Below are 24,076 nucleotides of genomic sequence, written 5' to 3'. Positions count from 1 at the left end.
AGGCAGGCAGAGGTGGTCTTTGATACCTCGCTGTGGAGAAGGAGAGGGCGTGTTAGCTCACCTCTCACTGGTGCAAACACTTCTGCACCTGAGTTTACTGTCTGCGTGTGGTGCGAAGGCTGGTGGAAAGCTGGGCAGAGTTCAGAGACAAAGTGATGATAACTCCATCTGCTTCATCCAACAAGAAGTTGAGGGAAGATTTGGTCAGTCTGTGTGTACTCGTGGAGAATGCAAGTTGGACTGTGGGAATTCAGTATAGCTGGTGGCGATACACAAGTGCGTGCGTGGAAACCAAAGTGTATATTTTTAAGTGATAGAGATTCAAGCATGAGAACAAACTTCCCAAAGTCAGTGATGACTTTGCATTTGCTGGCAATTTTTACATCAAGTCTCAATACTTTTGTTAATAAAAGCAGCGGCAAGTATTGCAGCTCAGCTAACAGCCTGGGAAGTTCTGTGGTCTGCTCCGCTTGGGAGTTTGTAAGGTGGCTGTAATGTCTCTCAGTGTTCGCTGCAAGATGAATATCCAAGTAACTGAGATGAAGACTGGGAACTAAATTTAAAAGTTTTACTTATTAATTTCTAGGAACACCTGGTTTCCCCTTTCCTTTGCTGCGTTTGCAGGAATCTGTTTACAGTGACAGTGAGTTATTTGATTTTTCTGAGGCAGCATGAACAGGGAAATTTCCTCAGATGTATCATTGCTGTTAGTTTTGCAGCAGTGTCCTTCCAGGCCTTCTGTCTTGGCTGACAGTGTCACTTAGCTGTCAGATTTGTCTGTAGCAAGCTAAAAGAAAAAAGAGGAAAAAAAAAAACCCACCTCAAAATCAAGGGAAGCTTTAGTGCTAGATCTTACCACAATACGGAGGCTTTGGAGAATGCCGCTGTGCCAGCTTTTATTGTTATCTTGATCTGCCAAAATATGCACTGGCTTGCTTTTGTTTTTTGTTCACGTGGGGCTTTTCAAAGTCGCCCTTGTCCCGGCTCTGGTGGGAGCAACCGGCATGATGTGTGCAGCGATTCCCCCTCCTGGCGGCCTGCCTCTCGCTCAGCTTTGCTCACCTGAAGGCAGACACCAGACCTGGGTGTCTCTTGTCTGCCCCATTTGTGAGGATTGCTCAGGGAGCTATGCCTTCTTCTCCAAGAGATGTTGCTTTAATCTGTGCTGTTTGAGACAGAGCTAGTTCCACTCCTGTTCTGTATCCTCAGCTCATCTTTGGAGGCTGCTGTCATCTGAGGGAGAGAGTTGTTCTCAGTAATAGTTTGGTAAGTGAATTAAAAAGGAGGCTAGAGAGAAAATGAGGTTGTTTCTTGGGGGTGTGTGTGGTTGCACTGAGTGTGTGCAGTTGCATTGGAGATGGCTGAGCGCTGTTTTACAAGAAAATCAGTATAATCTAACCCAGATTATTTTTATCAGGGAGAAATGTGAACAGGAGGAAAAAAAAAAAGTTAGTGCTGCATACTTGCACATCACGCTCAACTTCCCAGGATGGGAACATTCCCCCAAGAATTAATAACCAGCAAGCAATTATGAAAGTTCGTACCTTTCTCTTCCACCCTTGCTTGCCCAAGGTAGCTCCAGCCAGCCACAGTTTTCTGCTTGTTGGCATGTTTCTGGGTTTCGATGCGGGCTCTTATCATGAGACTCTTCTCTATCACTGCTTGCAGGAAAATGTCAACATTTGCAGAACTAGATCAGAGCCTTTTTAGATAATGATGAATGGATAAGAGAGCTATTTAAAAAATTACTTTGCTCTTAGCAAATTAGCGTAACAGATTAATCCCTGCTCGTAATCCCTGGCTTGTTCTCCAGGAGGATGCCTGTGCTGTTACGGAGCAGGGAGGAATTTTGTCCAGGCACTTTGAGTGCACTCCTCGCCGGTATAATTGCTTCCCTTCTGTTCCTTCTTAGCAGTCCTGCGGAGACTGTGCAGTTACGCACACTCTCAACAGCCCGAAAGGATAGGATTTCCCTTAGGAGGGATCAGATGATTAGCTTATAAATAGTAAATGCCTGTTCAGGCCTACTTTCGAGTGTGTGTTGTTTAGTTGCTGTCTTGCTTTCTGCCTTTGCAACAAGTACAGCTGCATCTGCACCTCGTGGCCCAGAACCAAATCCAAGGAAATCAGGCATACTTTCCATTGGAGATGATGAATTTCTGCGAGGAAGGAAACTGCCCTGGTGTGAGGTGCTTCAGCTTTGCAGCTGGGGCTTTAGACGTCACGATTCATTTGAAAGGCTCCGGCAGCAGTAATGCACTGTGCTGCTGTGTATGGCGGGGTGGTGCCTGGTTTCTTGCCTGCACAGGAAGATCAGCTCTCTTAACTGGGAGCATGAGCTGAAATGAAACTGCAACACATTCAGTGGTTGAATCCCATTTGAAATGAGCCAGTTTTCCTGCCAGAGAGCATGGGCTGGTATCAGGGAGCCTTTCTTTCTAAGCCTGGAGTCCTTTTTGGGCCATGCACACACATCCCCCTTACCTGCCATCTATTTCCCTCCAGCTTTGCTTCATTTATCGCTGGTTTGGTCAGTCTTACGGCTGCTGAGAGGGTTTGACACACGCAGAAGTTTGGGGTCTATCGAGACTCCTTCCGACACAGCTCCCGAACAGCTCTCCTGCTGTGTTTATGCTCAGCCTTCCTCACGCCCAGGTGTTGGTGTGGAGCCTCCATTCACTCTGTATCTGGGTTTGCCGCTGAGCTGCAGGAGCTCCTTCCCCTTCTCCAGGGCGCTGCACTTTGCTGGGGATGGGGATTGAATCGTGGGAATAGCTTTGCATGGGATTTGTTTTGCAGCATCTTTCTGCAGACCTAAGTGGTGTGTGTACCATGGTACAGTGTCTTGCCTTTCCCAGGGGAGATAACATTAATGGGACATAGCAACAACAAAATTAAACAGATGGTTCCTGCTCTTTGCAGTGGTAATGACTTTGTTGTTACTTATTATTTTGACTTTGTCGCTCTTTCTCAGTTGAGAGATGCCCTCAACTTTCTTCTTCAAGAGGGAGAAGCCTGCCCAGGGCCTGTCCCAAGAGAGGAGAGTTACGTGTCTGTATATTCTGTTTCAACACGTGTCGAGTTACTGGGCTTAGAGCTTCCCTTCATGTTGTGTGCATTTGTCAGTGCCTTATTCCTGTTAGTCTCTGATTTAGAGCAATACCAATCTTCCTTCCCTCATGGATCATATTGCTTGTCTTCTAGGTGGAGTGTTTGCTCAACAGTGCGTTTGATACAGCTGATCTCTTGCACTATAAACCCTGTGAAGGTCAGCTGTCCTGGGCATGCACAATAGAGTTTTGCTTTTCCCAGTATTTATTTTCCTGGGGGAAAGAAATATCACTCTGTCTCTTGCAAGGGTGAGAATCTGATCGCACTGTGGGCATGGCATTCACGGGAGGGATGGCAATGAGGACCTACGCCTTGGGAATAAAGTGGATGGGAGTGTTCTGATAGCAAAGTACAGGCCGTATGTTGGGCACCTCTGAGACCTAGCAAGAAGCTAAACCTGGTGACTTTTGCTGAGGCAGCTGATTGCTGTCAGCTCCACCTCTTTTTGGAGGAGTCTGTCCTGGCAGCAGAGACATAGGTAGACTCAGCTCACAACTCATCTGCTCGGGGGCAAAGTCTTGTATCTGAACTTAAGCCCACATTCAGGGCAGGGTATTCCCTAGGGCTCAGCTTGCATCCATTTCATGGCTCGGACAGCACTGACTGGAAAGCAGAGTCATTGTTCCTTTTCCAATCTGACCAGTTCTTCATTGCAAAATGAAATTGTGGAATTGTTCGCTCTGGCAGAACGTGCTTGGACATGGTACTGCTTGTGAGTGACAGCTTTATGGTAAGGACCCTCAAAGCATTTCTACTTTACAGGCAGCTCAATTGCTTGGACTCTGCTGAGGCTGAGGACTGCTCCGAGCGAGGGGTGCAGTTCGCATTGTTCCTTCTGGAAGCTTCAGAGGGTTTTGTTGTTTTATTCTAGAAACTTGTTGAAGTAGCCAGATTTCTCCGAATGGATGAGTGCCTTGTGGCAATCCAGCATAAATCTATTCAGTTGCCTCTGTTGTTTCGACTACTGCCTAGATTCACAATAAAATTTTTTTTTTTTTAAATCTTTCAAAGTAGTTGGCAGAAGTGCACTTTATTGCTGGAGCATGACTGGCTGTAGCACGCGGTACTGCCAGCGCACAACGTGACAGAACCAGGTAGAACTCTGTGTCACAATTTGACATGAATGAGGGAAGCTGTTGTCCCTTTTAGTATCTCGTTTATGAGGCACCTACACCCAGTTTTGAGGACATCTCACCGAGGGTACTCGGGGAGAGTGTGGCTGGCTGCCAGCCCAGGGCTCGGGTTGGTGCCTGTGCTTTCTGCAGCATGGCTTGCCTGCCGGTACCACCTGGCAGCATCGTCACCCAATGGGCTCCCCCTGACCCAGGGGGGTTCAGGTGTAGGTTTAGGAGGACGTAAGGAGCCCTGAAGTTGTTGCCTCTCACCCCAGTCAGCATCGTCTGGGCTTGTACTTGCTTCTGCTTTCTGGCCAGACTGTGCAGCCCCTTTCCTGCTTCCCACCAGGTCAGGGCTGCAGCTACCCCCGTACCAAAGGCACTTCTGCCTTCCTTCCCTAACAGTAGGCTGAATTTCCCAAAGGCTAAAATGTTGTATTGCTGCTGAAAACCTTGGAGCAAGACCATGGCATCTGGGTGCAAACCAAAAAGCCTGTGCTGCCCTCAAGGGCAGACTTGAGTAAGTGGAAGTGTGTCTTTTGAGTCACAAGGCTCGGGGAAGCTGAAGTCAGATGTGAAAGGGAGCAGCCTGTGGTGGTGGGGCAGAAAGCTGTGTTTGGATGGGGGAAGTACAGAAGCACAGCTGTCACATAGCTGGGGGGGTAGGTGGGAAGATGCACAGTGAAGTGGGATTTGGTGAGCTCTTCTGGAAGCATCAGAGATTTTTTTTTTTTTTTTAAGATGCTTTATGTACCACTGATGGTGCTGTGTCTGCTGTACGTTACCAGTGACCTGGGGTGTTAAATTTTGCCTTTGGCTGTGCTGAAGTACAGTTCATATTTTGGAGTCCTGTTGTCAACTTTTTTGGGCCTTTGTCAGCCCCTTGTTCCTTCTCCAGTGCTCCTCCAATGTGACGAGTGGTGTGAGTCTGGGGTTTGTCACAGCCTGATTCTTTTATGTTGTCTGTACATGGGAGTTATTTCCTCTGATGCTATAGTTCAGTGCTGGTTTTTGTTGTGGTTTTGGGGGGTTTTTTTCGTTGTTGGTTTTTTTTTTTTTAAAGCTGAGATCCTCGTGACTTGGGGAACTGCTGCTGAGCTCTGGTGTGATGAGTATCTGCCTGTGTCTGCCATGCTTCTGGGCAGCCATTTCCCTACAGTCCCAATGGGTTAGCGCAATGGCTGGGATCCCTGCAGGGGGATTAACTCTGTCTCCTTTTTCTGGGGTATCAGCTTTTCTTTCTGTGTATTTGAATCCTTTGTGCTTCTAGACAATGTGAGTGGTTCTTCTCAGTCCTCTGCAAACATATCTCTCACCTGCACAAGGCTGTTCATCACCCGTCTCGTATGGAGGGGAGATCTGCTTCTAGAAAGTGCCAGCACTTATTATTTCCCTGTCGGGGAGCTACTGGCTTGCGTTTTTCATATCCACACCCTTAGCAAGCAGCTGACAAGAGGTGACTACTCTAGGAAAGGAAAGCTCCCTGTGCCCTCTGTTTCTGCACACCTCTCTGGTGGTATCTGGAGGCCGTGGATATGTGTGCAAACCCAGCAAGTAGCAGTGGATATGGGGGGGGCGTGCAGGTCCAGACAAAGAGAAATCTCATCTTGCTTGCAGCAAGGAAACTTCTCTGCCTGGACCTGGTTTCCACAAGGTGCCAGGGGCTCAGCATGCTGCCCCTTTCCCTTTTGCGGGAAGAGGGAGAGGGACAGAGCTGACATCAGCAGTGGCTCTTCACAAAGAGGTTGAAGCCTAGCTGAGCTGATGGTCTGGTAATCAACTGATCATGAATTTGGGTAGTGATGCCAGCTCTGATGCTGTTAGGCTCAGGTTGGTATTGGAGCTAGTGCAGTACAGTGCCTTTAAAAAGTAATTTTATTACTAGATTTAAGGAGTTTTATCATTCCTGGGATAACCCAGTGCTATATATCCTTTCCATTCCTGCTTCAGCTCCCACACTGCTGCCCTGCTCAGGGCCTTGTTGTCCCTAACTCAGGCAGGTGAAAAGTCTGTCGGCTCTGAATGTCTGTTATTGATGTACACTGGGCTTTCATGTTTGGGTTTAGCTGCCTATGGGAAGAAAAGTACCTTGATTTCAAAGGAGAAGTGCTTGTTTAAGCTGTGAAGTCCCTATTTTCCAGGGGGTTTTAAACCTGTGGTGCGTCATCCCAGCGGCAGTTGTAACTAAAGCGCACATAACGCCAAGAATACACTATCTTTTCGTTACAAGTCCTGCGGTAAGGGAAGGGGCCATGGTGTAGGTATGTCCCGAAATCCCCAAGGGGACCTAAGAACAAGTCCCAGACTTCCCCGTAGCTTTGCCAGACTGCACCGTCCTGTAGCGCAGTGTGTGGTGGTCCTCTGTCTGGAGTGGAAGCTGTGCCTCAGGGTTGTTGCTGCAGCAGCTTTGCTCTGATCCTTCTGCTGATGGCCCGACGGCTGTAACAGCTTCGCTTCTGTTCCTCAGCCTGGCAGTTGTGATCCTTCCAGTGGGCGTCTGCAGTGCCTGGTGAGAATACCGAGTGGGAGCTTTGGGAAGGCTGTGTCTTTTGGAGAGGTGACCTGGGCAAAATTAATCTTTGCCTGAAACATTAAGCAATGATGTTGACTCTGTGTTTTTGTATAATGTCACGATACTGTGAGCTATTAGGGTGCCAACCCCAGCAAAGCAGATGCTTTCTTTTGGTAGCACAGCAGGTTGGTAGCGTGAAGAACAGTGGAGAGGAGCTTTTCCGCTTGCTGAAGGTGCAGGAAGAGATAATTAGCGGAGTTGCCTCAGGCTGAGATTTGATGGACTTAGAGAGGAGCCGGGCCTGCAGGGAAGCCCTTGCAGTACTGTAAGATGAATAAATGATCAGAAGAGATGAATGAACAGGCATGCTTTTCTCTGAAGAATTGGTCATGTCCCCTCTTGTGCCTGTGGCTGACTCACACTGCTGACCGTTCCCGTTAGGAGAGCTGGTAGCTTCCAGCATCCAAGGTACTGTGCTCATTATAGGGCGGCCTGGAGACATATTGCAGGCAGCTGCCGGAGGGAATGCCGTGCTATGGGCAGGCAGCCAGCGCAAACGGGATGTGGATCCACAGGGAGTGGATGCCAGGGCTGCTGTGTGCCAGCAAGGGACTCGTACCCCTCCTTCCTGCCCTTTGCACTTCTTGGACTGGCACGAGATTGTTTCTTACCTACTCTGTTCTTTGCTCTTTCCCCTTTCTGTAATTTTAAAAGGTAATATATTCAGTCTGCTAGCTTTGCTCTCTGGGGAGTGTCGCCCCTCCTGGCACGCCAGCGGGCAGACAGGTACCTTTCTACTGCCTGTTCTAAGCATTTCCATCGGAAAGAGGGTAGCCAAGTGCCTCTGGATGCTGGATGAGATGATCCTAGACACAGGCTGTTTTATTCAGCAAGGAGAGTAATTGGAGATTATTTTTTAATATAAAACTGTTGAATGCAGAGGTTCTGTGCAGATCTTCTTAACTGCCTCATTAGGCAACAGTGTGCAGAGCTTTCATTGGTGTTGCTAAATGAGGCAAAAGAGGAAGCAAAAGTGTTTTCATCCTGTAAAGTGGACTGTTTTGTTTATTATAAAGCACAGACTTGATGAAAAGTGAAACTCTCTCCCCCACCCCCCCAATGCATTCTTCCTTCTCCAGTAGGTGTTTCTACTAGTGGAATTTCCAGAAGTATGAGAGAAACTGTTCTGCCTCTGGGCTTGCCTTCTTTTGTTGAAATATGAGAGGAAGTTACTTAGACTTTTCAGTAAAGGTTCAATAGGTCTGATCCTTGTAGCAGAGGAAGTCACATTTTCAGCGTGTTTTACTAATGACAAAGCAGCCAAAATCGAAGCTTGGGCGAGCGGCCGATTCATCTGTTGGAGTTCCCTGGGGAGCGGGGAGCTCAGCAGCTGGGACCCCACTGCACTTGTGCTGCAGATAGCTGTGCTGCCACTCCTGCTTCCTCCCACCCCCCAAAAACAGAGCAAAGCGTTGTTACTGGAGCGAAAGAAGATGGGAAGGACACCTCCTCGAGTGCCGCGACTGACTTCTTTCAAAGACGCAGCTTTCTGCTCTGCCGGTTTTCCGTTGCTGCCAGCACCTGGAGCCATTCTGCTGCAGCCCTGGGTGCTGGTCTGCGTTGCAGAGTGTGTGCTGGAATGAATAAGCAGAGCTGGGGAAAACCTGGCTTCAGCTGAAATTGCTGATAGATCTGCCGCTGGTTTAGCGGCCATGGGATTTTGTCTGTGCGTGTCAGTGATGCACTGGCAGGGAGAAGGTGACTGTCTCATATTTGAGCAAAGATGATAAAAACCCCGTTGTTTTCGGAGATTGGTCTTTGTATTGATACAGTAGGTCTGATGCATTTCATTTTTGTCCTCCACCTTTTAGAGGCAGAAATATGATCCTTAATGGTTTTAATACAGTTTTAATGCTTAAGGTAAGAAATCCCAGCATCTGTTCCTAGCACTAAAAAAAGATTGTGTGAATTGCAGCATATGAGTATAAATCATCAGGCTCCTTTCAGTACTGAGTGTGTCGTGTGGCCTTCGTACCCTGTCCTGGTGGAAGCTGGCAGCGGGTAAGGGACAGTGCGTGTGAATTTGTGCAGCTCTTACCGCTAGATAAGCAGGCAACTTGCTATATATATCGAATTGCCTTCTCTCTCCTTTTATTGATTGGCTGGGGATTTCCCTTTCTAAGAGTGCCTTTTGAGTGGACGTCATGGACAGCACTGTTTTTAGAAACAGTTAAGCTCATGGTTGAGAGCAGAGATGGTAGCAATTAAGCTCACCTGAACTTACTGTCCTGCCCACATTGTTTGAGGTGATTTTATTAATGAGAGCAGGTCAGTGTGCAAGGCAGTCCCTTCACATGATTTTCTACTGCGCAAGTGCAAAACATTTTTGAAGGCTCTAGATGCCTAAAAATTAAAGACCAGAGGCTCCAGTTTAACCTTCTTAAACCAGAGATTTTTGGGGGCTTGGGGTGGGAAAGGGGAATTGTTAAAGGCCAAGTTAGGTATTGCTTGGTATTGGAAGGGATACCACTCCAAGAAAAAGCCTCATGAAGGGCAGGTTTCTGAGTTGGTTGCTGTACGTGCCTAATTGGGAAGAGCAGCGGTGACAACACAAAACCCTGAGAGGTCTCCTCTCCACAGTGGCGGAGGGAACGAGGACGTCCAGGCTGCCATCATAACGTACTGCAGAAACTGCCCGCAAACCCGGCACTTCCGCAGGAGCTGGCAGGATGACCATGCTCAGCAAAAAGCGAGAGGTTTTAAGCTGAACGTGTAATCGAAAGTGAGCTCTTAACTTTATTAATAACAACTCTCAAGGGTTTTCCTCTCGTCTCGTGGTCATCTGTCTTCCTGTAGCTCGATGGTAGAAACCCTGAGCAGATGTTTGTCGCTCTGTTTTAGAGTGCCCTTCCTGTGGAAGGTTGAGTTGTGTACTTAACTTGATAATGGTGCGATTATTGCAAGTTTTAGAGAGGAACTGGGTTTCCACCAGGAGCAGGGAAGAGCATTTAGCAGACAGTGTTCCCAGCTACGTTTCAAGCGGTTGGACGTTGCTGTCAGCGCTGCAGACCCTGGCACAGGATCCTCCTCTTCCCATCGGTGTGGCTGGCTGTGGGGAGGCTACTGGGGAAACTGGGCTTGGTTTGGGTGACTTGGTTTGGGTGAGTCAAGAGAAGAAATCTATGCTCTGGTGTCCTCTCAGACCTGCTCTAGTTTGTCGTAGGTTTTTCATGTACAACTAAAAACTGCTTCATTTTATTCCCGTGGAAGAAAGCTGCTCTTGGAGAAAACGGTCTCTCCTAGAAATTTTGCGTGCAAATGATGATAGTGTCTGGGGTCTGGCCTGGGGTCTGCCTCTGGTCAGCAGCACATGCAGAACGAGCCCCAGGGGTTTCAGCACTGCGGAGGCACAGCTGGAGCTGGAGGTGTGGCTGTCTCAGGGCTGTCAAACCCAGTGGTGTTGCAGGACTGCTATAGGGCATGTGATCACCTGGAATAACAGCAATTTTTTTTTTTTTCTTTCAGACACTGTTTCTATTGAATCCCAGGGAGGATTCAGGTGCTTGCAGGCAAGTATCAGTTTAGTCCAGGTTTGGATGCCAAAGGTGTCCTGCCTGGCCTCCAGCTGCCTTTACCGAGAGATATAGTTCCCCCGTAGGTCCTGTCTGCTGGCTGCAGGGACATGCCTTAGAAACCTTAGGACTTCTAAAATAATACCGGATGGGTATGTTCATGCACCTGTATAAAAGAATAATAGAAGTTATATTTGTAATAGCAACAGGGGTGAAGTTGTGTGGCTGCTGTTGGGTTGAAATTATTTTAAAATACCCAGATGATGAGTATGAGTGTGTTGCAGCTGGGTGCTCTGAAGAGCCATGAGCTTGGCTTGGGAAAGATGGGGTGGGTTGGAGAGGCGCAGTGGCACACTTCAGGACTTTCTCTTTTGATTTCTGAGCCTTCTGGTGCATTTGGGTCACATATTTCAGGCTTTTTTTTTTTTTTTTCTGCAGTCACAAAGACTGCCTTTCAGAGAAAACCATGGCTGTCAAAGACTCCACAAGTTGACAGGAATTAAAAGGCGAATGCTCCCGTTGCCTAAGAAGAAATGAGTGTTTGCACAGAGACCAGTTTAGACAGCGCTTCTCCAGCCTGGAGACTTGGGATGTGACCTCAGTAGCGCAGGCACCGTTTCCTTGAAGCTGTTGCTGCTTCCTTCCTGAGATTGAGTTAAAATCTGTGCAAGGTGTGGCGTGGAAAGAGGTAACAGGGCTGCCAGTGGCAGAGCGAGAGGGAGCCCAGAGGACCCCTGGGAGCAGGCAGGAGCCTGGATTGCAGCTGGGATGGGTCCATCTGCGCTGCTTTGGGTAGGGACCAGGCAATTGTCTGTACTTGAATAAAGGCTTAATTGTGACTTGAAATGTCCCAACTGCTTTTTTAAAGAAAAGCAAACAAAACTGGAGAACAACGGGCTGGAGTTACAGGGGGCTTTGGAAATGTTTGCCAAAGCTGTGCTTCCTGTCTCCGTTAGTCTGGTGGTTATGAAGTTCAGCTCAGAGCCTTGGCTTCGAATCCCTCCTCTGCCGGCTCAGGATGAAAGGCCGGTGGGGATGGCATGGGGGCAGTGAGGGGCTCCGTAGGTGCATGGTTTCTCCATGTGCCGTTGAAATGAATGAGGGGTCTGTCTCACTCTCTGCTGGTGTCTCAGCTTCTCGCTGGCTATGAAGGGAGATGAATCAGTGCAGCGATGGCAGCATGACATCGTGCAGAGCCTTTGCCAGTCCCTGTTCCCTGCCAGTTGGTTAGGAAGATGAAGGAGGAGCAGAGGCTGACCTGGCAGGGGAGCATCCCTGGTGTGCTGCTGCCACCTGGTGCCACCGGCTGCCCCCAGCCCCTCGGCTGCTTTGTCTGCAAAGCAAGGTATTTCACTGCCACAGCCTTGGTCAGAGAAAGGAGATGGTCTTGAGTAACACAGGCTAACGGTCCTCACTCTGCGGTGTGTGGGACTTCCTTTGTTGTTACTGGTTTCCCCTTGAAACTCTGGTTTCGCTGTCATTAAAGAGTGGAGTCAGCTGGCAGGCATGCTGCTGAAATTAATTATGCTTAAAATCATTGCAGCAATGGATAGCAGTGCTTGTTAGGGGTCTAGCAAAGCGCTAGGCTCTGTTCTCTTCACTTGTAATCCTGCACACCTTGGTGACATCTGGCTGGCACTGCTGGACCCTTCTTGCTGTAGGTGTCTTCCAAGCTGGCATCTGTCAGTCTGTCTGCCCGAGCACATGGTGTAAACTTTTACTGGCTCCTCTATGTATCCATCTCTTCTGAGTCCTGGCTGAACGAGGTGTGGCAGGGTGACCTTGGCAGAGGAAAGGATGGGATGGACAGAATGGTGCTGGAGAAGTGGTCCTACAGCTTGGATGTGCTGTAAGGATCTCCCTCTCCCCTTTTTCTTCCTTCTTCTGCAAAACAAGTTGTTGTTAGACTGCTTTGAGACTGTCCCAGGCTAAGCTATTCCCTGGGCTTGAACACAGAGATGGGTAGCAGGTCTTCACTGCATGTGTATCTCTGGCCCGGCCTATTGAGTTAGACATTTCTCAAACTCTAGTGGTATTTTCCTCCCCTGAGCTCTTGTCTTGTTTGCCCATTTCCCTGTCTAGCTTTCCACACCCTCTTCTCCATTCCTGCATCTTTCCTTCCACTGCTGCCGCTTTTGCTGTCTCTTCCGTGCTCAGCAGTCCTCACTTCTACATCATTCGTCAGCATGAACCCCAAAATTACCTGTGCTGCTCCCATCCCAGGGTCTTCACCCCAGCCCAGCTCGAGCAGAGACCCCTGTTGCCACCAGCGTCTCTGCCCTTGGGGTCTGCGTTGCTCTTCCCACACTTTATCTCCCACTCTTCTCTCCACTTATGTATGTACTTCTCCAAAACTTCCTTTTACTACAGAGGACCCTGTTTCTTCAGAGGGAAAAAAGGCAAAATACCGTGTCAACATCCCCTCTTCCCCCTCTGCATTTCCCATGCACTTTTCTCCTTTCCCTGCAGTTTTCACAAGTTTTCCTCTTGCCCCTGACACCATGCGTCCTGTCTCTTCCCCCCTGTTATGCCATTCTCCTTCCCCCTTATTCTCAATTTCCCAGCTGCCTTTGAATCCTTCCCCATGCTGTGTAGTTTCTCCCTTGTTAAAGCAAAGCTCACCTCTGCTCCTGCTCAGTCCTGTGGCTGATTTCCGCCCCCCCCACACATTCATGGTAAGTCCCCCGTAGGTAACCTGTTCAGACTGAAGTCCCTCGCCTCCTCAACCTGCCTTTCCTGCTGTGCTGGAACTGCTGCTGCAAAAACCTTGAGCTTGGCAAAATCTCCAAGTTATTCTCGCCCCCTTCACTGTTCAGGAGGTTTGACTCCGCAGCAGTTGTGCTCCTGAAATCCCTTCCCTGAACTTGCTCTGCCTGTTTTCTCCCTTGCTCTGCTGCTCCTTCAGTACTTCCTTAGGGATTTGCTTTCCCAAGGTGGCTCTGGTTCCTATCCTGCTGCTCTGCGCTCTCTGTAATCTTATCCACGTGCACATGTTCATCTGCCCTCCTTTGCAGCTGGCATGTGAATGTGCTGTTTCTCTCCTCCTCAATGCCTAGCTATCAGGGAAGCAGGGCTGGATAATCTGTCTTGATGTGAACAACCCGTGTGACTCCATGACCGATAACGGCGCTGGCTCGGAGGACGGCCTCTGACATCTTCACTGTACAGCTGTGTAAACTCAGACTGAGAATGTGCATGAGGACTAGCAAAGCACTAGCCAAATCTGGGTGTGTTTTTGAGGACCAAAAGGTGAATTTCTTTTGTAGGATGGTGCTGTGTAGCCAGGAGTGTTTCTGGCTGCAGCAGCTTTCCCCGGTCTCTCTACAGTCCTGCAAAGAGCTGCTTTATGTGTCCTGGTCTGATTTCTGGGGTGCAATCCCATGTTTGAAACTAGATGTTCCTGCTTCAAATGCAAGTGGAGCCTAATCAGTCTTCAAAGAGGTCTTGATTGTTTTTCAATATGAAGGAAAACAGTTTCAGGGCATTTTAGTCATGAACTGACTCTTGGATTGGATGGCCAGGAAGGCTTTGCAAGCCATTACCCTGTCCCAGCGGCTGTGATGGCTGTGGGTAAGCCAGGGTGGTTCAGCTCTGGGGCGGTATGTGGTTCTGTGCCGTGTGCTGAGCGAGATGATGTCCGTGTCATGTTCCTTCTTGGTCTGAGACCCCTGGTACTCGGGACAGGGGAAGCACATGCAGCGCTGCAGTACCATGGCAGGTACCCCCTCCCCTGGGAGAACATCTCTTACCTTCCCTGCATCTCACAGGTAGGTTTACTTTGAACGTGAGATTCAGTCTGTAACCCCAAGTCACCGATCTCCTTGGGAAGAGTGGCTGGAGGTGAGGTGTGCTGAAGGCATCGCTCGGCTTACTCCAAGGCCTGTGGGCATTCGCATGTTCAAACCTGGACAAAAAAAAATATCTGGTGCATTTAAGTACTCTAAGCAGTAAAAAGGACAGCTTTTTTCATAAGCTTGATGGAATTTATCCAATTCTGAAACTTCATCTACCAGTAATTGGATTGAGTTATATCCCTGTCAGCAGAGTTGCCCAGAGCTGACTATACTTTGTATAAATACTTAAACATATTGAGCAAGTCTTCTCTTTATTTAATTTTTTTTTTTTAAAGCTGTATATGCAAGTTTGTTTTGCTTTGGATCACTACATGGGTTTTTTGACAGCTTCAAGCTTGCTGTCTGAGCATTGACCACCTGGAGGCAGTTGTAGCCATGGTCCCAGCAGCACTGGGGACAGAAATGCCATCAATTCGCCGCCTCTGCTGTTTACTCCTTGTATGTATTATTGCAGTAGGCTTTTTGCCTGCTCCTTGTCCGGCAGCTCATGCAGAGGTGACTGGGGGGTCCTCTAAGGTACATGACCTGGAGGACAGCAGTAATTCTGTATCTCCAAATTCATACCTTGCCTCCAGTTATACCCGTATGCAGTTAAATTATGATCGCTTAGCGCTGCACAACATCTGAATGCTTCAACAGCTTGTCATCGTCATCTGGTGTTACTGTGGCGTTCCTAAGCTCTGGTAGCCCAATCTTTTCTTTTTAATAATTATTCATCAGTAAAAGTTTTTTGTTGTTGAAGACCAGCTGGTAGCGACCTTCATTAGAATCAGCCCTCAGACCTGTGATTTTGTTTTAAGTAACAAAGACCATCCTGTACAATCTGCTTTGCATATGACTGTGGTCTGACAATTATATTTTTAGCCTCTAATTAGTTGAGAGGTTTGAGATGACTCTTCTGTTTTGTTTGGGATCAAAATAAGGCTAATAGGGTTCCTGGTTGTTTCTTCTAACATCCCCTGTTTAATATTGGGACTTGGTTTTTCCCGTTAAATACATCAGGACTAACTCTGCCATTTTAGCTGAAATTAAAACAAAATCTCTGCCTGGGGCAGGCGCTGAGTGCGGAGAGCTTCATTCCAACTGCAAACAATTGGCAAAGTTTTACAAGCAATTAAAAACGAGTCTTGTAGTGGGAAGTGTGGAACTGCCAGAGGGGCCACCCACCTCAGCTGGGCCGCACACCGAAAACTGCGTCACAGCAGCACTAACGAGGCTGGAAGCCGTAATCGGCGCTTGCTGCATTTCCCACCTTTCCAAAGCTCCGCGTGCACATCTGAAAGACCCTGTGTGCCCCGACGGACATCTTCCTCCCTCCCGAAGGACCTCTGCTCCCTGTAGCGTGCCAACGGCAGGCAATGCAGGGAGCGGCCGTGCTGTTCCTTATTATTCAGCGTTTCCTAAGCCTGGCTCACTGTCGTTAATCAAGCTGTGCTGAAGGCAGGGCTATTAAGCTTTTCACAAGCTTTTCTGTGAGGCTGCTGTAAATACGCACCGGTGAAGCGGTGATATGCTTTCACGGCACCTCTGTGAGACATGGAGAGGCAGAGAGAATGTAAACGTTCCTCCTGATTTTTTTGACAGTCTAATTGTTTGCTTGGAGAGTCGGGTTTTCTTGTGCACGTACGGTTTATATCGCACCTTGACTTGGCTTGCAGCTTGTTTGCAACCTGGGTGTTTGAGTCCAGAGCTGCAATTCAGAAAATGGAGAACAGTCACTGATTGTCTGTGAAATGTTTGGCTCCGGTGGTGGCTGAGCGTCCCGGAGGAGGACGACAACGGGTCCAGCTCTGCAAGCAGAGCTCAGTCCTTCTGTCCAGGCTCTGTTCTCGCAGCCCCCATGGCTCTTCTAGCTTCTGCAGCAAACAGGGTCAGAGGTTTCAAGACGGCCGCTGCTTCGGTCCCCGCCACTCTGTTTCACACTGGGAAAGGCAAAGATCCCTGGAGGAAATAAGACGGTTGTGTAACAAAATGTGCAATAACACGCGTGAGTCACGCGGGCAAGAGGGCTATGGGGAGAACAAATTAGGATTTTTTACGAGTGTTCTCAATTCTGACACTTCCTCATTATCTGAGGGTTTGGCTCCGAGATGAATAGTTCCAGGGTAGGATGCAGTCTATAAAAACGTTCAAGTGAGTTATTTTCTCTACTCCCCCCAGCCCAGGTGTGTCATGCAGCATCACCCCGCCAGCCTCGTCAGCATGACCGGCACCGCTAGTGCCGTCCTGTGCCTCCCTCCAGCCGAGCACTGGGGAGGGCAGCGGGCTGCCGGCTTTGCTGGCCACCGGCCATGGCCCATGATTGCACAGCAGCAGAACAGCGTGAGGCTCTGGGCTGTGGTTTCCATCCGTGCGTGAAAGGTCATCGTGCTCTTTTATCTTCTCTCCAGTTTCATCCTTTTTTGTCTTGTCTGTCTCTGGTCCTCTCTTCATTTACTTGGGCAGTGTCAGCCTCCGCCTTGGCTGGGCATGGCAGGTGGCCAGCTCCAGCCCACTCCCTGTGACTGAGATTTTAGGGGAGCTTCTGACCTGGATTTTGGGGGAATCCAGCCTCCTGCATGGGAAACAGCTCATCGAGCAGCTGCAAAACCACACGTGTGACTTCCAGAGGGATGGTGGTAGGTGCCAGCCCAGAGGCAGTGGTGCTGGGCCTGTTGGGCAGCTGCCATCCTCCCTCCTGAGGGCTGGAGACTGTGGGCTGGAAGCCACGGCAGCAGAGCCAGGAGCCAGTCAAACACCCAGCCTTTGAAAGGAGGGGGACCGCAGCCCTGAGAACAGGGGGATGCGTTCGGGATGCCAGCGGAGGAGCATGTGGAGCCGCACAAGTGCACGAGCGAAGTTGCCTGCAGATGGGTGGGCTGGGCCAGGTGTAATTCCGGTAGTGCTGGAGGCCCCAGGCTTTCTGTGGTGGTACAAGCAGCACTTGGGGTTTTGTGGTATCTCCTGGCTTCCATCACTCCATAAATCCTCAGGAGCCCCTTCAGCTTCATCCCTGCTCTGGCCAGGAGGAGGAAGCCCTCGGAGGCGGAGGAGTGGCAGCATTCCTGCCGGCTGAGCTAATGCAGCTGTGGGAGTCTTGGGCTGCAGTGAACTGCTTCCTCTTGGGCAACTGGCTTTCAAGAATAGCTTGGGGGACGGGAGCGAGGAGGAACATCCTCAAACGTGACGTAGCCAAAGAGAATCGCAGTTTCTAGCGATTACCAACTTCTCTTACAAGGGAGGAAGTGAGAAACTGAAGTAGGCATTAGCAATGATTTAATAAATTGGTACAAAGCGTACAGCAGGAAAAGTACTGGTGTGTCATTCAACGTTATCAATAATTCAGGTATCTTCAAATTACTGAACATGTTACTTCCCTTGCTAATTGTGCTTTTCACCTAATTTGTAAGTCACCATCTGGCAGCGACTTTTCCTGGTGGCTTGGTAAGCTACTACTAGATTATTTTTTTCTCTATATGGAGTCTGATATGTGTGGCCATTTTGCTAAATAGTGAGGAAAAAGGGGTTTTTTTAATAGTTGGAGAGACAGGCTGGATCTGGGTTTGAAGGGGAATGTTGCAGTATTTGGCTTTTTCTGCTTTCCTAGAAAAAAAAGTTGATTCCTATTGTGGGTTTTGTCATATTTTCCTGAAACTTGCTGATATGCTTTTAACTGTAGGGTAATGTAGTGCACAAGTTTTGAATCCTTTCTGAACTCCTGTTCTCCTCCCGGCGCTGCTGGAGCAGGGTGGGAGCTCCGTCATGCAGCAGTGCTGCAAGACTTGGGTGCTGCCTGCTCATGACGAAGACTGCATTTCAAAAATGACTCCTTAGTGCTGGCATTCAGTTTGGCCTTCTGATGTGTGGGTGTCAAACCTCACTTAATTCTGGGCTGGGAAAGACATCCCCGAGTGGAAGGAAAGTCTTGAGTAGGTATTCAGAAACACTTCTGTAGTCGACCCAATTCCTTGATGGCAGGAGGAGGAGTAATTCTCAGCTGGGGTATGTTGTGTGAGATGTTTAGATGCTCTCCAGTTCCACATTTGTTGACGCTTGTATTTCATCTAAGGAGGAAAAAAATTTACCCCAAATGGCAGCAAAACTTACGAAAGACCTTGAGGATTCCTGGAGCTTTGGTATGCTACAGGGTGCTGGGAACTGGCAGAAAACAAGTTCAGTCAATGAGCTCTAAGCCATCTTCAGGCTAGGCTTAAATACTGAATATCCCCGCTTAAAACACTGTTATTTTAAGACTGTTGGGACATGTGTGTGCAGATTTCCATGCTACCCGTGCACAGCAAAGGGGCTGTACAGGTGGGTGAGTGGTGCAGGGCTCTCAGCGCACTTCCAGCTGCAGTGTTTAACTGTGTAATTCAGTCCCCTGTGCGGGGCTGAAAGAGCAGAGCGGAGGGCAGGGTTTGGACGGATGAGAGAGATGTTGGTGATCAGATGGTCCCATATCAGGCTCTTTTCCTCTGTGGGAATCCCAGGATCACCTGTGGAACCATCTGGTGCCATTGGAAGGGATCTTCTTGGGGCAGGACCTTGCTCAAGTTTTGCTTCTTGGCTTTTGCCCCCCACTACAAAACCCCCCTGTGACCAGTCCTGCTGCTCATGGGGAAGCTGGCAGAAGTGCCGCTAGTTTTTGTGTGGCGCTTTGAGCTCTTGCGTCCTGCCCTACCTCCCAGGCAGCCAAGACTGGATTTTAGAGGGAGTTTTCCCCCAAGCCAACAGCGATCTTCTCCAAACACCCAAGTTCTGTATGAAGAAGGATCCTCCCCAAGTCCTTGATCCATAATGACCGAGTCTTCCTTCCTTCAGCTCCCTCCCATGCTGCCCCGAGGTGTGTTTGGGATACTGGCCAGTGTGCGCCACTGGGTAACAAGTCCTGCATGCTGTGTGTAGTGGCTGACCAAAAGGATTTGATGTCCCTCTGCGATGCTGAATCCTGAAAAGGGCACTAAATAGAGGTTGGCAATGCTACATGCAGGGTGCTGGGCTCTTGGGCTTTTGGTTTTCCCCCTCTGTTTTCATACTGCAGTATCATTACTGTTGAGCTAAACTTCTGCTGTGGGTTGTCTCCTTTTTGCTGCAGGTGGGACTAGTGGAAGAACAAGAAGAGACTGAGTTGTGATTGAACGAGGAGATTTTAGACGGTGTCTGAGTATGGTGAGTATATATTCTAGTTTGTCTCTGGCTTCTGTGGGTGGTTTTGTTCATTCTTTGTACGTCCAAATCTTGTACTGCTGCTAAATGTATGAGAATAAATACAAGAATGGGAAAGAAGAGTACTATAGTATTGTGTGTTGTATATAATAGTATAATATATGGAGCTCTTATTACTGTGGCCAAGATGCTGTTTACCCCTAAACTCGTTATTGCAATATGCTGGGGAAAAAAGTAAATAAGACTGGAATCCCCTTCTGCCTCCTTGGACTACTGACATAGTCATCCAGTTTTTGTGGCTTACTGATTTATTTTTGCTTTAAAACTTAATGCTGGGATTTCTCATTCTGTTCTTCTGTCACCTCTCAATGAAGATTTAACACCATGTTAATAATGTGCTCTGCCACCAAAGTAGCAGAAATTTCACAATAATTAGTCACAGAAAAATACGGTATAAAAGAATCTGGAGAGACTGAAACACAGCCAAACCAGCCAGATTGCGATAAACTCGGCTAAAGTGCCTCTAATGCCTCCAGCAAGGAATAAACCGAAATATGTGTGATCTGATGAGAGGCAGAAAGCTGGAGACCAGGAATGTTGAAAGATGCTGGAAGTGTCATTAGGGTGGTAGTTTGAATAGGAGTTTGAGGGCGATGTGGTGATCTGCATATTGGCTGGGCAGGGAGCCTGAGCGTTGCTGCAGTAACATGGCATTATCATCAGCTTCGTGCTCACCGCTGCTAGAAGCGTATCATTATGTTGGAAGGAGCGCAGAGAAGAATGGCAGAAACAATCAAAGGGCTGGAAATTCAAATTGAGGACATGAAAATTTAGGTTAAACATGTTAAAAAAAAAAAAAAATCTGGCCGACTGCTTGAGGAAATAGTGACGTCTCCTATGGGATTGTCCCCCATGCGATCTGTTAACAACTGGAATAGGAAAGGAAATGTGCTTTCTGCATTAATTGAACTGTCAGCTCTAGTAGTCCTGCATGCAGCGTTTCTGGTGTAGTCCCTTCCTCGTGCTCCTTGGTTTGGTTCAAGATCTCTTGTGCTTTCTGTCGAAGAGCTGCTTGCCAGGCTTCAGGTTGAGGAGCTTGCTCTGGGGTGGAGAGGTGAAAGTATGATCTTGTTGTAACCTGGTAAAGTGTTGGAATTACCTGGGTGTTGGATTGGAAATGTAAAAGACCCAACAACTTCTCTGTATGGGATTGGGTTGAGACCGATGCAGATGTATCCAGATAGGAATAGGGAAAAAAAAAATCAAACGCATGGAAAATATATCAAAAACCTCTCCAGGTAACATGGAAAAGGCCGAGCTGGGTCCACCAAAGGCCTGGCTGGTCAGATAGCCCACTGACCGGGGGCCACTGGTAAATGCTGGGGGGACCATCTCTCTGGTGTCTACCCTCATCTGTCAGGATCTGCAGCTCAGCAACGTGGTAATCCAGAAACAATTTAGTGATGTTTTATGAGCCCTTGGTAGACTTTTCTTCCATGAATTCTTCTAGCTGCTTTTCAAAACCAAGTAAAGATTTGCAGTTGTGACATGTTGCAGTAAAGAGCTGCACTGCCCAGTTGTGCGGGGTAGCTCCTCAGCTCCTCTTGCTTTGTTTTTGAACCTGCCCCATGTTGTTTCAGTTGATAGTCCCAAGTTATTGTATTGGGAGTAATGGTGAAGTGTGGTGCTGCCCATGAACATCTCCATGCCCTTTGGGATTGTGTAGATCTCTGTCACGTTCCCCTTAGACACCTGAAGAGCTCTAGTATTTTAATTCTTGTCTGTAGAGAAGCTGTCTTTAATCCTTGTCACCGCTTTCTGGGCCTGTATTCTTTTTGGGTGTGGAGACTGGAACTTTGGACTTATTAAAACATGGAAGCTTTTGCTTTTCACTGTGTTCCTTCCCTGTGTCTTGGCAGATGCTTATCCTGACCTGGCCCTGGCCTGCCCTTAGTTGTAACCATGGATGGTTTGGTTTCTTCTAGACAAGAGAGTCTTCTGCTCCTTATGAATACTTGAAGATGATTTTACAGTTTCAAAGGACCTTCTGAAAAGGATTTATGAGTTTCTTCATATTTTATTAAAATGTTCCTTTGATATTTTTTAAATTTATTTTTTTTCCTTTTAGGAAAAAAACAAATACAAAACAACCAACAAAAATCCTCAGCCCCCTCACCCACTGTTTTGGGAAGAGAGTGTAGGCTTCTTGTCTCCCATGGCAAGGGAGAGAAAGCAACTCACAACTGTGAGCTGTAGAAATAAGCCCTTACTCCATCTACCTACCTGAGCCTCTGTCAGCAGTTGAAGGTGTAGACCTGATGTAAACTCTTGACACCCTCCTCTGAGTCCTTCTGTGATCTCTCTGGAGGGTTATGACTTCAGACTTAAACACAGGTCTGCAGGGAGGGATGGAGGTCGGTTCCTGGTTGATGGATGCTCCATGGGATTGTCCGCTAACCTGTGGGCGCTTCGGGGCTGGACTTCTTCAGCCAGCTGCTGGGAGCCTTGGCTGGAAACCCTGCTCCCTGCAGGCTTGCTGAGCGCTTAGTTAATTACCTGTGATCTCTGCAGTCAGAGGGTACAGCACCAATGCCTCTGGTTAGCAAGGGCATGCCCGAAAGCTTCTACCTTACTTGGCAGCACCCCAAACGTGGATCACCAGCACTTCTCCCCTTTCTGCTGCTGCAAAGACTTGGTCTAGTGTCGGTTAAGAGCTCTGTTTGCTTTGATCGTAAGATTCTCCTCGTTTCTTCCCCAAAGACTAGCTGCTGCTGAAAATGACCTTGAAGACAGTAGTAGTGGTGGTTTAATCCTTAACTCTGGCTAATGGAAATCCTAATGAGCATCCAGCACCTTAATACGTTACTGAAAACTAACCCGGTGGGTAAGTCAATGCGAGCTGCTGTGCTGCTCTGCCGGCAGCTCAGGGCTCAGCTCTTGCCGCATGTTGTACAACTCGCACAGCAGCATTCTGTCTTCGTACTGCTGAGGATATTGAGACTGTAGACCTCTGGATTGCCTTGATGGTTCGTACCCTTTGGACAGGACCACGACTGTTAGTCTGGGTGGGGTTTTGCAGGTTAGCCATCCCTCATCCCCTCTTGCTGGCGTATGGAGTTGCTAGCCCTTGACTTCTGACCTTCCGTCCCTCTTCTCAAAGGCTTCTTGCTTTGTATTTCTGTTGCTCACCTCTGGGCAGCTTTCTGAACAGATATTAAAAGCACTATTACAGATCTATAAGCTCTTCTGTCATCCTGTAAAGATGAAAAGATGACACTCACCATCCCAGTCCTGATTTACGGGATATAAAGTAGTGACTTCTCTTCACACAAGTTTAGGGGTTTATTTCTGGGAAGCCACCTCAGTGCTCAGCAGCCTTTCAGTTCACCCAAGAACCTCCTTAGGCTTTGAGGAAATGAACTATTCTTATAAAGGGACCTGAAACAAAGATGCTCGTTGTGCAATAAAAGTAAAGGAGGCAGAACAAGAAGTCCCTTTGGCCGCAGCTAGTCAGTTCTCTGCACCAGCTTATGTAGATCCCCTGCCTAGGCAGTGGAGAAAAATGGAAATGTGTGTCTGAGTGTGGTTCATCTCACCCTGATGTAGGTATCTGCTAAGCAGAAAGAGGATAAATTTTTAACTTTTAGGATGAGATAAATGATACAAGTCTCTCCCTTCCCCTCCTTACCTGTAAAAAGATCTAGATAACCAGTTTCTACCTTGATTTTCATTGAAAATATTCAGACCTGAGCAGATATAAACTAGAGTACCCCAATAACACCTCTGCTGCTGGGAGCATCTCAGCCCGCAGCAGCCAGTAAAGGCTCAGTGATGCCAGAGCCCTGGGCTGTTGGGCAGAGCTGCCCCGGCTCACATTGACTTGCTCCTGGGAGTTCCTGGTTTTTCTCCAGCTGGAGGCAGGTGAGAGCAGTCTGTGCCATGGGTGCGCTCAGGGGCAGGGCTGTGGGTTCAGGTCTCTGCCATCCATGGCCGTAGGTAGCTCCTTGCTTTCCCTCCTCTCTGCCTGCGGGGCGATGCACCATGATGGGGTGATGAAAAGCCCACCTTTAGTATCTGGAAGGGACAGAAGTGGGTGCCCTCTGCCTAATGAAAGAGTATTTACAGCAATTTTATTTGCGGTGCCAAAAAGAAATGGAGGATAAAGATACGTCTGGGTTGAGAAGGGTGTGCCTGTACTCAGAAGTCTGTGGCCAGCATGCTGGCAGCAGACAGGACCTGTTTTCCTCTTCTTGCCCTTCGGCTGCATGCTTCCACCTTTCTGTGAGTGACAGTTTCTGCCACCACCTGTATCTTGTGAGGGTGGGCATTAGCTGCTCTTTGAAACACCTTTTGTGTGTCTTGCAAAGAGCTGGACTAGCTGTTGACAAAAAGATGTGGTTCAGGGTGTTGACTGGCCCTGGGCCATGAGAGAGATTTCAGCATCTCGGGGCCATCCCATGCTCCCAGCGCGGATTCCCTGGGCACGCGGGACCAGATGGCAGCTCAGCCCTGTGAACCCCTGTGCTGCAGGCTGGGCTTCTGCTGTATGCAGGCACGTCTCCATAGGGAATATCATCTCCCTGCAGGATGGCCCCTCAAGCACCAAGTGCTTTGCCAAGCGCTGTGCTATCTCGGAACCTCCAAATCCCTTTTGGGACCTTCAAGAGAGATTGCAAACTGTTTAACTGGGGCATGCAAGCAGAGACCTGCGGAGGGGTGGGAGAGCAGCACTGGAGAGAGCCACTCACAGCATGAGCAGTGTGCAGT

General features: G+C 48.5%; 1 protein-coding gene across 3 annotated transcripts in view; it reads left to right on the top strand.

Moving 5' to 3' along the window:
* Window positions 1-24,076, top strand: part of MTMR4 (myotubularin related protein 4) — a 56,789-nt gene that overhangs the window by 1,429 nt on the left and 31,284 nt on the right. Inside the window, exons 1-2 of one of the 3 annotated variants that reach the window (XM_054847433.1) lie at window positions 10,246-10,307; window positions 19,239-19,312. In XM_054847433.1, the coding sequence (XP_054703408.1) occupies window positions 19,310-19,312 (3 nt within the window). In that variant the 5' untranslated portion in view covers window positions 10,246-10,307; window positions 19,239-19,309. Of the gene's footprint in view, window positions 1-10,245; window positions 10,308-18,942; window positions 19,114-19,238; window positions 19,313-24,076 lie in introns of those variants that run through there. The other 2 variants (XM_054847434.1, XM_054847432.1) reach the window with 2 other exon arrangements.

The sequence above is a fragment of the Grus americana genome, chromosome 19 (assembly GCF_028858705.1).
Source record: "Grus americana isolate bGruAme1 chromosome 19, bGruAme1.mat, whole genome shotgun sequence".
NCBI lineage: Eukaryota > Metazoa > Chordata > Aves > Gruiformes > Gruidae > Grus > Grus americana.
Note: the sequence above shows the minus strand (reverse complement) of the source record. Positions and strands in the feature narration are given on the sequence as shown.